The following is a 16,406-nucleotide window of genomic DNA, read 5'->3' as shown; positions in this document are numbered from 1 at the left end:
AAACCAACTGTCCCAGAAGAATCAGCTATGGATTTAGAATTTTGCAAGACTAATGAATCTCCTACCATGTGCTCATTTGCCCCAGTATCAATAATCCAGGGAACCTTTGTCAATTGAGACAATAATAAGGAGCTTTTCTGCCTTGTACCTGCCATATTAACCATAGGGTCATGAGGAGATTCTGCATTGCATCTACCCCGCAGTTTTAAAATCTCAGCATATTGAGCCTGACTGAAGATTTGAGCATCACGAGCTGTTTCTGTTGGTATGCTAGACGAGTCAAGTTCAACCATATTCGCATCACATTGCTGCATGTTAGTCTTCACAGCTTTCTGAGGAACACCCTTTCCTTGAGGTTTGAACATTTTATGACCTGGAGGATATCCATTGAGCCTATAACAGGTAGCTCGCGTGTGACCGTTCAAATTACAATAGCCGCACTTGAGGATTTCCTTTTGCTTTGGGTGTCGACGATTTTGATGAGAAAAAAAATACAGCAGCTGGAGCATCTACAGAGAGTATAGCTCGATGAGATTCCTCTTGAGAGATTAATGAAAACGCTTGTCCTACAGATGGTAGAGGAGTCATCATGAGGATTTGGCTTCGAATATGAAGGTAGCTTTCATTTAATCCCATTAAAAACTGAAGAAGTCGCTGTTGATTTTCATGTTCAAGGTATTTCTGAGCAGTCACACATTCACAAGAAGGTAAAGTCACTAAGGAAGAGTATTCATCCCACAACTGTTTCAGTTTGCAAAAATAAACTGAAATTGTACTCTCTCCTTGTGTGAACCTTCCAATTTCTCGATGCAAGGCAAAGATCCGCGATCCATTCACCTTATCAAATTGTTCCTTTAAATCAGACCACACCACAGAGGCTTCAGTGGCATATACGATACCTCGAAATATATCCTTGGAAACCGTATTGATGATCCATGACAGCACTAGAGCATTACACCTCTCCCATTGTTGTAGTGTAGGAGATCCAGTGATTGGACGCACACATGTGCCATCAATGAATCCAATTTTATTTTTCGCACGCAGTGCAATCAACATTGCGCGACTCCATACACCATAATTCTCAGTGCCTATCAATTGATCGGTGACAAGATTCATACCTGGAGTGTCCGAAGGGTGGAGAAACATCGGATCATTGAAATTAGGATTCACGGCCATTGCAATTGAAATTGCTCTGCGCTATTCCTGAAATCAATCTCAATTGAATCCTTAAGCGAGTTGATCATTCCATTGCTCTGATACCATGTTGAATACAACGATGTGGAGGGAAAACCGTCTCGCTTTATTTCTCCAATCTGATCTTGTAGCTTGTAGCTTTACAGAGTTTTTATACAAGAAGAAAAGCGTGTTATTTCTTATAACACTTTATGCCTATACGTGTATGTGTGTTAATGACTAATACTAATTAACAATTTCAGTCATAGTTCCCTTTAACTTGTTTCTCCGCCGAGTTCAAATCTACCCAGTTAAAATAGAACGATGACACAATGAGCCTTTAGTCTAGCAAACAAAAGACTTCAAGAGGATAACACCATTACACCTAAAATCAGTACCGGTATACCGCGCGTCAATATTTTTCACCGAGCTACTGGGATTTTGGCCATCACCCTCCGATCACTTGATTCACTCATCAGCACATGAGCTCATGCTTAACAAAATTCTCTAGATCTGAGCTTGCTAATATGATTAAAAAAATGCGGCCATCCGGAGAGAATGAAGCACTACCATTTAAGGTTTGAACTACTTGAATTGCATTTATCTCAATCAGTAGTTTGGACCAACCCAATTTTAGAGCATTCTTCAACCCTTTTTTGGCAGCTCTGTATTACATCAATCTCAATCATTAGTTTGAAAAATTCTCTAGTATGTCTAAATTTTCTATAAGTTTATCCGTACTTGACAAACATGGAAAAAAACATATAAAAAAATAAAATCATAAGTGCTATAATAAAACCTAAATAACAGGTCGGTACGGTATCCGAAATTACCGTACCGAAATTTCGGATACCGTATACCGTACCAAAAATACCGGTATGAGAAAAATGATCACGTTACCTTACCGACTTTTCGGTATTCCGTCCTGTGATTTCTGAAGCTTGTCAGCTTTTCAACAAGTCGAGGATCAGCATCCAGTCCTCTAGCTAGCTGTAAGGTTAGGCTATAAAGATAAGACTTCTCAACAGTTTAAATTCTCAACTATGAGTGGAGTTGCTTCACTGAACTTTGATTTGGACTATTCTAACATGATGAGTACAAACAGAAGTTAAATTCTTTATTTTGGTACAGTATCGATATATATCGTTTTATATCAAAAAAAATATTTTTTAATTTATATATATTATTTCGGTATTTCGGTAAGTTATATATTGAAAATTTCAAATTTCATACCGTTATCATATCGAAAATTTCGGTATCGGTACTATACCGTATCGAAAATTTCGATATACCAAAAATTTCGATAAATTCGGTATTTTTTGATACGGTAACCTCGATATACCGAAAATTCGGTATTTTTTCCACGCACGCACGCCCCATTTACCAATCACGTCTATGCTAGGCGTAACACAAGGCTCGACACTGCAAAAATGCTTATAGTATTATTATATCATAAAGATCAATCAAATCACATTAAAACGACACCGTTTCGTATCAAAGTAGCGACAGGATAACAACAAATGCATTAGTTAAGTCGTTTGACGTTCACACATATAATGGAAGTTCAAGCTATCTTACAAAATCTTCACGCATAAGCATGTGATGTTTTTTAGTCATCACACTATTAGGCTGACTCACATGTTTGAATCTACACACTCATGATTGCGATGCAAATCAGGAGTGTAAACTAATCAAACTGATTTGATAATAATTTATTTGTACTCGACATAATCGAATACAAGTCGAACTCGAATGTTTTCGAAAATTTTTATGACCTGAGCTCGAGCCCAAATTATCTTATTCAACTGTTTGCAGGACGCTTGCAAAATTTATTATTCTATTTGTTCGGGTGCAATAATTGGATATCCTGGTAGAACAATCGAAATGTGATGCTTGAACTGTTGTACGATTTAAAAGTTTTGAGCTCGTTTGGTAATTTGTGTAGTTTTATGTTTTTAGGTTGTATAACTTTAAGAACAATATCGATAGGTATAATAACGTCACATATCAGGATTAAAAAGTTCGAGGATAATTTTGCAACATTTTAAATAAAGTACGAAGCTTAAACTAACTTTCAAGGAAGAAGGAAATAAAACTTAAATGAAACTAAAGTTTATGTATTTATTTACAATTTGCCCATATTATAATTATAACAAAGAAATAAATGTGAAAACAAATCTCACCAAAAATCTCTCTTTTCTCAATGTTGTTTCTTCTCTCCCATGAATATTTTTGTGCCTAATATTTTATTGTGTATTAAATAATTCTTATTTATAAATTTAGAGATTTTATTAGAAACTAAATATTTTATAAATATTTTTATAAAATAATTCATGAGAACTATTTAAGTAGGATTTTTAAAACTCATAATATTTTTTATAATAGTTTTGTGGGTTAGGGTTGATAATGATAATTTTGTGAATATAAAGATATTTTGTTTTGGTATCATATTATAGATCTACTTATTGATAAAAAAATCTATTTTTTTATGTCTCAAATGAGACAAAGTATCGAGTTCAAGATTCATTTATAACAAACTTCATTTTCGAACTTCAAACAAATTATGTTTTTCCCGAGTTTCTATCATCTTGTCAAGTATATCATACTTATTATTTTAGGTTATACAAACACCTCCAGAACTTATAAATTTACTTTTTCGACAAAAAAATAAACACTAATTTCACGATAACGCAACTATAATCGGTTCACATCTTATATTTTCAATGGGATCGTTGCTTTCGGATTATCATTGATCCAATCACATTTAATCACACGAACAAACATGTGTTAATATATGTTTTTCTATTCCACAAAAACTCCTATAAGACAGTTCTACAGATCGATTTTGTGAGACAAATATTTTATTTGTGTCACCCATGTCAAAATATTATTTTTTATGTTAAAAATATTATGTTTATTGTAAATATAAACATACTCAGTGTATTTGTATTTCTTGGGGGAAAAAAAGAAACAAAAAAAAATTGATTTAAGTAATGAGATTTGGTAAAAAGATCAATTACATCAATAATATTTATGTCCCACTATTTCTTATTAAAAGCAGCAGCTTTGACCCCATGAATGGGAGTAAACACGCCTTGAATCCTGCTTCTGGTAAGGATCTCATTATTTTGGCCGGTGTCAATCTTTGACGCTAGCAAATTGATGTAGAATTTGTTGGGAAGAATTTTTCTAGCTATATTGATACATATTTGATTTGTGTTTGAAATTATCAAACTTAAATATGTTTGAAATTTTTTTTTAACCGTAATCACAAAAAATTATTTTGTTCGGTCACTCATTATATTTTATCATTTTTTAACCGTACTCACAAAAAAATTATTTTGTTCGGTCACTCATTATATTTTATCATGATATATCTATCAGCTAATAAAACTTTTGTTTTTTATTTATCAAATTACATGTTTAATTCTTACTTGATGTTTTTTCTCATTTTTTTATTTATTTTTTAATTTATATATCAAAATTGCAATATAGTTTTTTACTAATTCTTATAATTATATTTTGATCATTATTTAAATATAAACTAAATAAATTATAAAAAATATTGTATATGCATGGAATGCGTGTAATCGATGCATTAGTATATATTGCTCTGCCACTAGGAAAACTGCTCTGGCAATATCACTGCCTTTCCTTTATTTATTCCTTCTCACTATTATATTCGTGCCACCATTGTTCCAGTTCTCTCCAGTACAGCCACGTTGCGTTCCCACTCCCATTCCCACTCCGCTGCTTTTTCCCGAATATTGTAGTATTCTCGTTCCCCACTCCTCCCTATACCTCTAGGTTCTACCACCTTCGCTTCTTCTGTTACACTGTTGAAGCACCGTGCTTCTGATACATCGGAATCGTCCGCAAATGGCCAATCAAACCGTGGTTTTGGGGAATGGCAACTCCCACCGGAGTGCAGATCATAGTGATACCGACGAGCTGGATATTTATCCCCTTAACTGCTACTACTTCGGCTCCAGAGAGGCCGTCTCGTTGAGGAATGAGACTGTAGCTGAACGGGTTTTGCGAATGAAGGCCAAGTATGTATGAGTTTATTGATTTTTATGATGGGAGAGTTTTTCTCTTGTTGATTCTGGGTGTTTTTTTGATGTGGGTTTTTTGGAAAGTTATTGAATTTGTGATTTGGAATCAGCTATGATGCGTATGGGATGAGGAAATACGTGGCTGCGGTGCTTGTGGTCCGTATTCTCTCTTTTCTTTGTGTTCTTTTATTTCACCATTCTGGATTTGTAGTTTAATTCCCGATGGTGAATTTTACATTTTCTGCTCGATAGAAGTTCATGATCGACTTGCTAATAATAATTAACTATGTTGTTTTTGTTATTTCTCTTTGAATGTGTTTCGACTCAGCAAACTGATAACTGCCATATCTTGAGGGTGTTCATGATTTTGCCAAATTCATTATATTAGCCGTTAGCGGAGTTGTGGTATGAACTATGAAGAGTGGAAAATAAACCCTATTACCTGATTTTCATACATACCGCTCCAGCTTATCTTTCTATGAATTGATTCAATTATGTAAACCCTATTATCTGGTGTAATATAGTTGATTCACTTCTTTCAGTTTAACCATCCATACTTGGTCCCAACTCGTTGACTCTGAAATATATAGTTTGGCTTTCATCCATGAACTTTGGCATGATAATGGAATGCATCTGCCTTTTGAGATCGCAATGCATCCCAATCCATGAATTATAAGTATTTCTAATTGCAGGTTGAATTGTTTAAACACCCGCATATCTTGTTGCTTCAAGTACAAAACTCCACATTCAAACTTCCTGGAGGTCGCTTACGTGCGGGTGAATCTGGTAAATCTCAATTTTGGGAGTCATTCGTTTAATTGGGCTCCTAGGCATAGTAATTGGACAGAAATCCTAGGCAAGGCTCAGGACTTTAAAATTTATTTTCTGCTGCAGATATTGATGGCTTAAAACGCAAGCTTTCAAGCAACTTATCAGTTGGTGAAGATGGTCGGGGTCCTGAGTGGGAGGTATATAGAATCACAATCTCCCGATAATGGATTGATCACTTTAATTTGCTCAACATTTCTTTTTTGTGGATTTCCAGATTGGAGAATGTCTTGGAATTTGGTGGAGGCCTAACTTTGAATCACTTCTTTATCCATATTTGCCGGCGGGTACAACAAAACCTAAGGTGAGTTTCTCGGCATATAAGCGTTTTACATTTCGATATCTGCCAGAAGCCCTTGATTGTCTAAAGCTCATCTTTTCAGGAGTGCCACAAACTTTTTCTTGTCAAGCTTCCAGCAAGTCGGAGATTCATCGTACCAAGTAACTTCAAACTTCTTGCTGTTCCATTGTGCCAACTTCATGACAATGAAGAGGTATGACTTAATTGCAGCCACAGCTTATCAAACGCAGCCACGTTGAATTCCATGATAATCTTATTGTGATTTAAATGGAATTTTTTTCCTTTAACTTTTTGCTGCCGGAAACATGGTATTAATGTTTAAATGCTCTCCCATTTGTGATCAAATGCAGTTCACCGCAAACCGGGTACTTGTGTTTTATGGGTGTTCTTTAAAGTTTTTGCAATTAACTAGGAAATAACTTGTCCCAATTGTTGTATTCTGTAGGCATATGGATCAGTTATATCTGGCGTCCCCCAGCTGCTATCCAAACTGTCCTTCAACATTGTAGAATAATGAATGTACTAGTTCTTCGCCATTGTGTTGGTGTGGTAAGCATGTAGTAGTCATCATAGAACAGCCCTGGATGCTATTCAAGGACAGGCTGTTTCAGATATATTAGTGGTTTTTGAGATGAGAACACTGTTAATATATGTTTATCAACAAATGGGTTTGTATACAAAGTTGTATTGTTATCCGTATGTGAACATTCCTCGTTTACGATGAAGACAAATTTGTGTTAAATAAGACAGAATATGTTGCATATGTAGAAATTAAAGTTGGAAATACTTCCAAGCGCTGGTTTCAAAGAGGAAGTTGGAGTACTCGATTCTTTTATATACTTAGAAAACATATCTGATTGAAAGTTTCAGGTAAAGAAAGCTGTTACAAACTGAAGCATCAGCGGACTTTGATATTGTTCTGTTTACCAAAGGTCACAGCTTGATCAATTTTTGCATCAGCTCAAGCAATTGGACGTTCAAATTATTTGCTACGATGGAAAGAGGTAAGTTTCTGAATTATGCCATTGTTGTATTTAGTTTGAGAAATGTCATATCTGCATTTTGAAGCTGAGGCTTGCCTCATGTTTTTTTGTTTGTTATAATTATAATTTGTTCACAAAAATTTGGCATATGATGCTTTGAATCTTGGAATATGGTGGTTATGCACCTTGTCATACTTGAATTTCATGTTATTATACCTTAATTTAGAGGTCTCTGTTGCTGCAGAAACCAATGCATTGACTACGAATTCGAGAAACTTTGCTATATTTCCCGATCGCAATATATTTTATATGGCATGAAAGAACAAAAACCTTTTTTCTTCTTCTGCAGAAGGTTCTTCATGCAATGGGCATATCTTTTGAGGTTTTGACTGTTGAAGTTGGCATTTATAAATGTCTCCTGCTAATGTTGTGTAAAAACCAGTATTGTTTAGTTGAATGTTGAGTATTCCATACTAGCTCCATAAGTAATTGTGAATTAGCGGTTCTATAAAAGACCTGGCTTTCTTCTCGGGCTTATTCAAAGTCGGGTAATTCGATATTTCTCCATGTCCGTTAGATTGTCTCACAATAGATTTACTAATAAATTCGAAAAACATATTTTTAATTTTCGTATTTTCAGCACTCCATAAATATATCTTGCTCTAATTCATAACATCTTTGTTTTTTAAGTAGAAAATCAGATTATAACGAGATCCAGCCAAATAATTGTTGGGACATATAATGTTAACTCTATGTTCCCAAATAATAAATAACATGTAGATATCTTACTACCCATATATAAGAATGGAAATAATCCAAACCAAATAAAACCAAACAATATTATATTTGAGCTTGGTTCGTTTAAGATTGTTTGAGGAGTTCGAGCTCGATTCGAGGCTCGAGCTCGGTTTGTATTGAAATTATTAAGCTCGAGAAAAGCTAACATCGGCTTGTTAAAAGTTCGTTTATCATGTTAATCAAGTCAGGCTCGAGATTGGCTCGTTAATAGCTCGTTTATCATGTTTAAGAAGCCTAGCTTGAGCTCGGCTCGTTTTCGAGCTCGTAAAACATAAATTTGAACTTGAGTTTGAGCTTGACTCGAGCTTGTTAAAAATTAAATCTATCTATGAAATAATTTTAAATCAGACATAAAAATATAAATTCATTCATAAATAACTAAAACGACAAAAAATAACAACTAAAAAAACATAAACTCATTATATTATTGAACGTTTCAAAATAATACATCTAGCATCCAGATAACAAATATTCGGAATACACTGATATCACTATATAAATAACATTGCAATAATTTTCCTCTTTTAACACTCAATTCGTTGTGTTCCAAATAAATTTTATTTTTCAATCAATATAAATTCATTATATTCAATTTAATATAATATTTTAGGATAATGATTTGTAAAGTTACTCAACGTGTGTATGACTTAAGGGGGTGTATTCATTCTATACTTTCAAAGACTTTTAATGACTTTTTTTAAATGATGGACTTTTGTGGAGTTGATGGATTTTTATTGACTTTTATGGAATCTCATAGAATTGTAAAACAAATTTCATAGACTCTTATAGATTTTTTTTCAAGATTTTTGTAGACTTTTTCATAGAATTATGTGAATTTTGTAGTTTATAGTTGTGATTTATTTTTTATTAATTTTTTTAAAATAATTATTGGACATAGATAATCTCTTCAATTTTAAATTATTTTTTTTATTTATGAATGTAAATGAATTTTACTTACTTAAAAGTTAAATCAATTTAATTTGTGAAAAACGACAAATGAACTATCCAATTTATTGAAATCAAAATTTCAATTCGTTATGTCAATTCAACATATTAATGAACAATATTTTTATAAGTTCATAATAAAATTTTATTAAAAGAACACTCAAAATAATGAGTAGCCTTTTATAAAAAAAAATCTAATCATTACTGACAATTTGATCAACATTATTCTACATTCCATTGGCTATGGTATCCCTCCATGCATTAGCATTTGCTCGTTGTTGTTTTTGAGTATTAAATAATTGATCAAAGTCGTCACCTTCATAAACTTGTGCTGATGAAGACAATTGAGCTTCATTATATAGTTCAATTTGAAATTCATCAAATTGACACTTCTTTCAAACAAAATTGTGTAATATAGCACATGCCAATACAAGCCCTGTTAGGGGTGAGAAAAAATATCGAATTTTCGGTATATCGAGATTACCGTAACAAAAAAATATTGAATTTACCGAATTTTAAGTATACCGAAGATTTCGGTACGGTACGGTAACAATACCGAATTTTTCGGTACGGTAACGATATCCAATTTGAAAATTTTGGTATATACCGAAATAACGGAAAAATATACAAAAATTTTAAAATATATAATATTTTAAAACAATAAATTATAACTTTTTTTAAAATGTAAGGTTTTTTTGGTTCGATATACCGAAAATTTTGGTATAATATCGGTATGAATTTGCTTATACAATAATTAAGATATAGATTAACTAAAATTAAAGAAAATAATTAAAAATAAAATGTTATATAATAATTAATAAAAAAAATTAAATTTTAATTATGTTTTTAAAAAGTAAAAATAAAAAGAAAAATAAATAGATGATAAAAAAAATGAAAGTTTGTATTGAGTATGTGAATTTAGGAGATTTTTCAATTAAATGTACATACAAATCTTTAGGTTGAATCAAAGACTTTTGTTGACATTTTATTGTTGTACCTTAGGCTATAATTCTTGTACTTAATAGAATTCCATAGAGTCATTAAAAGTCTATTGACATTTTGAATACCTATAGACTTTTGTAGAGTTTTTAAAAGTCAAGTTTGAATACCACATGACTTTTTAAAATTCTACAAAAGTTTACATTGAATACCACTAAACTTTTATGGAGTATATAAAAGTCTAGTTTGAATACCTCTAGACTTTTAAACTCCATAAAAATCATTAAAAGTCTATAACCAATACACCACCCTTAGTGATATAAATTTTTTGGGAAAGAAAGAATAAGTTGGTGTATTTCTGTTAATTTATTATGTTTTAAAGAACATTTTAGTATAATGATATGCAAGTAAGATAAAAAAAATATAATTGTGACTGTGGTGTAAATTCATCTTTTTTCAACTATGTTTTATGTTCAATTCTTTCCATTGACATTGGTACTGATATTTGTATTTGTCAACTCAACAAATGAGCCAAGTTCGAGCTTATGAGCTACCTAAACTAGTCGCGCTCGAGCTCACGAGCATATTATCGAACATGTTTACGAGCCTATTATCGAACATGTTTGCGAGCTCACGAGCCGAATATCTTTAGGCTTGAGCTTGGTTTGATTAAATTTTCGAGCTCGAAATCGAGCTTAATCTTGGGTTGATATGACTAACAAACGAACTCAAACGAGCTTTTTATCAAACCGGACTTCAAATAACTCGCAAACGATTTGGTTCATTTATATTCCTACCACGGACAAAAAACAAACGGCCCGCCAACTTGACAGGTTGAGAGACCTCAATCCAATACGACCTGCTGGGATTTTTTTATAAAAAAACTAAAAATATATAAATAACCATTATATTAATATTATATAATTTATTATATTTAACCAAATGGTCTAACAATTAATATGATTATCACCTCAAGAAATTACAATTTAAACAGAATAAAGTTTAACAAAATCTGAACTTTTACTCAAAATTTATCAACTATAAATAAATGTATCATTTAATTTTTCAACGTTTTCTTAAATATCTTTTCTTCTCTTTATGAATAATGTTCAAAATATTTGAACTCTTACCAAATAAAATTTTCTTAATATGAGCAATATATTCTTTATTTAAATAAAATACATAAATATAAAATTATTTAAACATTAAAAACTTGATAAACCAATATATCAATTAAATAAAAAAACAAAGTGATAATTTGTAAATGAGACTAATTATTTAATAACGAATAAAAATAGAGGATGGAGGGGGAAAATCAATTATTTAATAATTAATAAAAAATTATCTTTTAATAAATATTTCGGGCAAACCCACCACAACGGGAAGCCCAAACTAGCTGGCCTGTTTCAACTTGCTTCGCAACATGTTGATAAAAGGTACGGTTTGGCTTGATTTTTAAACTCTATTTTTTTAAAAATGCTATATTTCGATTATTTACAAGCATAATATAAAAATTTTAAATTAGCTATTAAAAACAGACAACTTTCATATTTAATGAGAATTTTAGTGCACCAGTGTGTACATGTTGCATATTTTTGCAATTTTTTATAATTAATTTGATTTATTTTGAAATATGTATACACTCATAATTTTAAAAATTAATGAGGAGTCTTAATATATTTTGAAATGATAAAACGAAAAAAAAAGACCAATACACCAAATTTCTTTCTATTATCTCGATTTTTAATAATAACTAGCGACTAGACATACATGTTGCGTGTTGATGTGTTGTCATTCGAACCATCAAATTAGATTCATACTCTCTAAATAAAATGAGTTTAACGGTGAATATGTTCGAATTCACAAAGAATGAAAAATTTATTTATTTTGAGGATAAAAATAAAAAATAGAGGGATTTGTTGGATAAAGACTAAATAAAATACTAAAACTAGCTTAGCAAGCAAAGAAAATTAATACTTTTTAATCAAGAAATAAATAACAATTTATGAATAATTAACAAAGGAGAAAATTCAATCTTACCGAGTTCTAATCCACGGGGTTCCACCATTCAATGTATCACTAGTCATCGGTCAACACATTATTTATTCATGCAATTCTAAGTAATTAACCTTAGAACTATAGGGATAACCGTTAAAGTTTTTGTGTTCTCCAAATTCAAAAGACCTCGAGCTTGTATCACTCAATCTCAACAATTTGCACTTTCTTGGTTCAAAGTGATATTAAATGTGAAATTATTATTATTATTTTTTTTTCACATTCTCCAATTCAAGGTTAAAAAAAGAGTAATAACAAAAAAAAGATTTATCATGTCTTGTAATGTGACTAGTTTTGAAGAAAAAGTCTCAAACACAAACTTGGCTCACTAGAGGTTTATGAATCAAGGTAGACTCAAAAAAATGACACAAATGATGCAAAAGAATATACTTTGAACCTAATGCCCTTACCATTTTGTTTATGCACACGATACTACAAAGTGTTGACAAAGATATGTATAACAATGTAAGTTCTAGAAAAATCAACAATGCATGACTAACACAATAAAAAAACAGCATGATACAAGGATTTCTCATAGTCTCAAAACTCACTAAAAAAATGGTATGTGTAGCCCACACACTTGTCCTTTAAACTCACTATCAAGAGCAACTCCCCATAATATGACAGTGAGAATGCAAAATCAGATGCACATAAAGAAAATATCAAATTTTTCATAGACTTGCATCGGAAATATTTAGGACTCAGAATAGAGATAAACAAATAAACATTAGATGTACCTAAAGAAATTGAAGACAAGAATTCAAGCTATATATCCTCTCCCACACATATATCTGAAATTTTTTTGAATGACTCTAAAGCAAATATTCAACTAAAACAATAAAAACGCAAGGAGAATTAGATAACTCCCCTGAAAATGTTGAGCATCATAGAAAAAGCTTCATCTACTATTGCAGAGGTGACGACACTATGTGAGGGTGGTGGACGGTGGTGTGCTGATAATATCGCTGCAGGGTTATGGTGATGCGCCGGGGGGATGTGATGTTGATGGTCGTTGATTGCTGCGTGAGCTTTGTTTCAATTCCAGAATATGTTTTATTTCAAGGTGTGTCCACGTCATGATCGAAATTATCTTCTGCACAAAAACATGATAACATTATATCTAATCTCAAAACAAAAAAATTAAAATAAAATAAAAAAGAGAAAAAAATTTGGCTGCCACCCAAAATCGCTTGATTTTTGGTCATTAGCTTGACCCTCAGAAGCATTCATCAAAGAGCGACTGACGCTCAAAGTAAGTGTCATATGACACCACGTACGGAGTTTGGTTCCATGTGTCATCGAGTTGTGTTTGATGTATACAATGTAAGATCGACTCTGAAACAAAACGTAATTTAAATAATAGGCAAGCGATGAGAATATCAGTGTTGGATCTTGAAGAACAAAATTTATTAAGGTCGGTGATGGAGAAAGACAAGGATCTCGTAGATGTGTGTATGATAATACTATTAATGATCTCAAATCAATAGTCTCGGGAGCTTGTTCATCTCTCAACTTCTTCGGTGGCTTATCTTCGTATGAAATTTTTTTCCAAAAATTCTTCTTGTTGAGGCTCGATAGCTTCCTCATTAAATGCCACACACTTGTTACCATATCATTCAGCTGACTCATGATTAATTCAATATTTTCTCCCTCATCTTTTTTATGTTCGAAAGGCCGGTCTGTAAAATCTGGGTAGTTAATTTCTAGGAGGTATTGGTGGCTCCAATTCAGTAGCGAAGGATCGCAATATTGATGGTACTCAAAGTCTGTCATATCATCCAGCAAATATATCACATTTTCTTTATCTCGACTAAGTAGTGAACTACCGGTTGTCGGTGCTTCATTAAATAACCATCTCATGTCACTGCATCCAAATCTTTAAGGAAAAGTCGAATAAGAACATAATTAGAAAAATCACGATTCATGAATGTTGTTGCCAAATATTGAATATCTCTCATGCTGCGTAGAATGACTCTCCGTTTTGTTGGGAAAAACTTATGAATACTTGTAGATAAAACATCTCGAAATATTACACAACAAAAATTCCCGGCAGCCTTGCTTTTTTTTCTCAATCTCCTAGCTATCTCCTCAATTTGCAGAAAATCAAAGTTTATCAGAAGCCTGGTCATAAATATATTCGAGTTCACCTGCACGAGAAAAATGAAGCATAAAAGAAAAAAATAACAAAACTCGAAATAAACTAACATTGAACGTTTCCCCGACAATGCCGCCAAAATTTGATGTGTTGTTGTTGAACCACCAAATTTAAATTTCTACTCTTTAAATAAAATGAGTATAGTGGTGAGCACGGTCGTATTCACAGGAAATATGAGATTTTTTTTCTTTCGCGGGAAAATCAATTAAAATGAGAGATTTTTTTTGGATAATGACTAAGTAAAATACTGAAACTAACGTAGCAAGCAAGGAAAATTAATAATTTTTAAACGATAAATAAATAGGAGCGATGAATAATTAAAGAAGAAAAAAAGTCAATCTTATCGAGTTCTAATTCAAGGGGGTTCTACTATTCACTATATCACTAGTTATCATTCAACAAATTATTCATTCATGCCGTTCCAAGTAATTAACCTTAGAATTATAGGGATAACCACTAAAATTCTTGCGTTCTCTAAATTTAATCGACTAAACCCAGTATCCAGACAAAACTTATCATTAACTAACTAGGCACGATATCATTCTATATTAATTAAATATAAAATTTTTGTTTTGTAAAAATAATTAATTCTAAAATATAACAACCGAGATAGCTGCAATTTATAGATCCAATTTCGTTGATTTATTAAGATTAGATATGCTATGATAACATAGTACATCTAATCTATCACTACTTACATACCAATCATTCATGACAATTACGGATAACTGAATTCATGGATATCAATAGAAAAGCATACATCAAATTAAATTGCGATATTAATCGACATATATCTTTCATATAAATAAATCACGAACCAACAAATATTTGAAAAAAATGAGAATATTAAATTAAAGCGCAAAAGCATCAAAATGATAAAATTGAAATATATGAAATATCTATTGAACCAAAAATAAAATTTAGCTTAGAGTTCTTGAGAAGAGATTAAAATTTCATGTGTCTTTCTCTTTTTTCTTTCACGTGAAGTTGGTGAGGAGTAGAGAAAATTTTAAAGAAAGACCCCAAAAACTAAAACAAAACCTAATAATACCAGTAAGAGATTAGGTCTATCAATAAGAAAGCTAGAGTTTTGATGGAATAAAATCTATAAAACATTTCCTTATCTCAATAATATATCCACCTCTCCAAAAGCCTTCAATGATTCAAATATCATAATTAAGACTCTTAAAATATTGTATTACCATAATAATTTTCGAATTCCTCTATGCAGTTACAAGACAATCGCGAAGCAGTTACAAGACGTGGTCAAGCTTTGTTCTAGGACTTCTTTTGTTTTGATCTTTCTTTCAAAGTTCCATCTTGGAAACTTTGAATGATATAAACCACATTTTAACCCAAATTTTCTCCAAGACAATAAAATTTCCTCCTATAACACAAAAATATATCAATTAAGCATGTCGGAAGCGAGAACAATGAGATATTTGATAACAAAATATAAATTATTATGTGCTTATCACGTGTGTAACAATAATATCCACTACCGTCCTTCGCCACTCGTTACGTGTATTTATGTGATATTTTTTAATTTAATACTTTTTTATAATAATTTTTATATTATGAATTACATACATTTAAAAATTCAAAAGTTAAAATAAAGATTAAAGAACATAATTTATTAGTTTTAATTTTTTTGGAAAATGTGCATGATGATAATAATAACAACAACAACGAAATGCATAAATTTAATAAAATATATTTTTATAATATTTTTTTATTAATTGAAAATACAATACTATTATAATTTTAGAGGGGTGTTTTTTTTTAAAAAAATCACCATGACACAAAAAGTAATTACTCTAACTGTCTCAAATTTAATGACACAATATAATATAGATGATATATTAAAAATATTTCAACAATATTTTTTTAACAATCTAAATATATATCTGATCACAACATTATGAATTTAACGCCAAACATGTAAATCCCCAAAATAAGTATTTCAGCTTTAAAAAAAGTTATTATTAATTTTATCAATAAATATTATTAAAAATAGTAAAAAGAATTAATTACATTTTTTGTATCATGAATTAAGTAGATTTAAGAAATAAATAGATCAATCACAAAAAAGTTATTAGCTAGGTCTGAGATAAACTTGGAGATGAAAGTCTTCTTTCGTTTCTCGACTCTCAACGAGGACGTTGAGACTGTTC

At 31.4% G+C, this 16,406-nt stretch overlaps 2 protein-coding genes across 3 annotated transcripts; one reads left to right on the top strand and one right to left on the bottom strand.

Annotated features, from left to right (window-relative positions):
* Positions 1-426: 426 nt before the first annotated feature.
* LOC140963348 (uncharacterized) lies at positions 427-1,176 on the bottom strand. Its single transcript, XM_073422639.1, has one exon. It carries the CDS (start codon positions 1,174-1,176, stop codon positions 427-429), a length of 750 nt encoding a protein of 249 aa, XP_073278740.1.
* A 3,653-nt stretch (positions 1,177-4,829) lies between these two features.
* LOC140963523 (pre-mRNA cleavage factor Im 25 kDa subunit 1-like) lies at positions 4,830-7,836 on the top strand. 2 transcript variants are annotated; one of them, XR_012172700.1, is made up of 9 exons: positions 4,830-5,225; positions 5,339-5,384; positions 5,921-6,014; positions 6,123-6,196; positions 6,274-6,360; positions 6,440-6,550; positions 6,803-6,906; positions 7,228-7,361; positions 7,585-7,836. XR_012172700.1 is itself a non-coding variant. In XM_073422880.1 (7 exons), exons 1-7 carry the CDS (start codon positions 5,053-5,055, stop codon positions 6,869-6,871), a joined length of 654 nt encoding a protein of 217 aa, XP_073278981.1. In that variant the 5' UTR covers positions 4,834-5,052; the 3' UTR covers positions 6,872-7,166. The 2 variants fall into 2 exon arrangements, 1 of the variants encoding a protein (XP_073278981.1); XM_073422880.1 differs by lacking the exons at positions 7,228-7,361; positions 7,585-7,836 and having other exon boundaries at positions 4,834-5,225; positions 6,803-7,166.
* The last annotated feature ends 8,570 nt before the right edge of the window (positions 7,837-16,406 follow it).

This window comes from Primulina huaijiensis, chromosome 17 (assembly GCF_012295235.1).
Source record: "Primulina huaijiensis isolate GDHJ02 chromosome 17, ASM1229523v2, whole genome shotgun sequence".
Taxonomy (NCBI): Eukaryota; Viridiplantae; Streptophyta; class Magnoliopsida; order Lamiales; family Gesneriaceae; genus Primulina; species Primulina huaijiensis.
This window is presented reverse-complemented; position numbering and strand designations above follow the sequence as displayed.

Bases quoted from the DNA above. Each gene is read 5' to 3' on its own strand.
- LOC140963523 (XM_073422880.1), top strand. From the start codon at position 5,053: ATGGCCAATCAAACCGTGGTTTTGGGGAATGGCAACTCCCACCGGAGT. The intron at 6,197-6,273 runs GTATATAGAATC...GTGGATTTCCAG, and splicing joins GTCGGGGTCCTGAGTGGGAG to ATTGGAGAATGTCTTGGAAT. The intron at 6,361-6,439 runs GTGAGTTTCTCG...TCATCTTTTCAG, and splicing joins CGGGTACAACAAAACCTAAG to GAGTGCCACAAACTTTTTCT.
- LOC140963348 (XM_073422639.1), bottom strand. From the start codon at position 1,176: ATGGCCGTGAATCCTAATTTCAATGATCCGATGTTTCTCCACCCTTCG.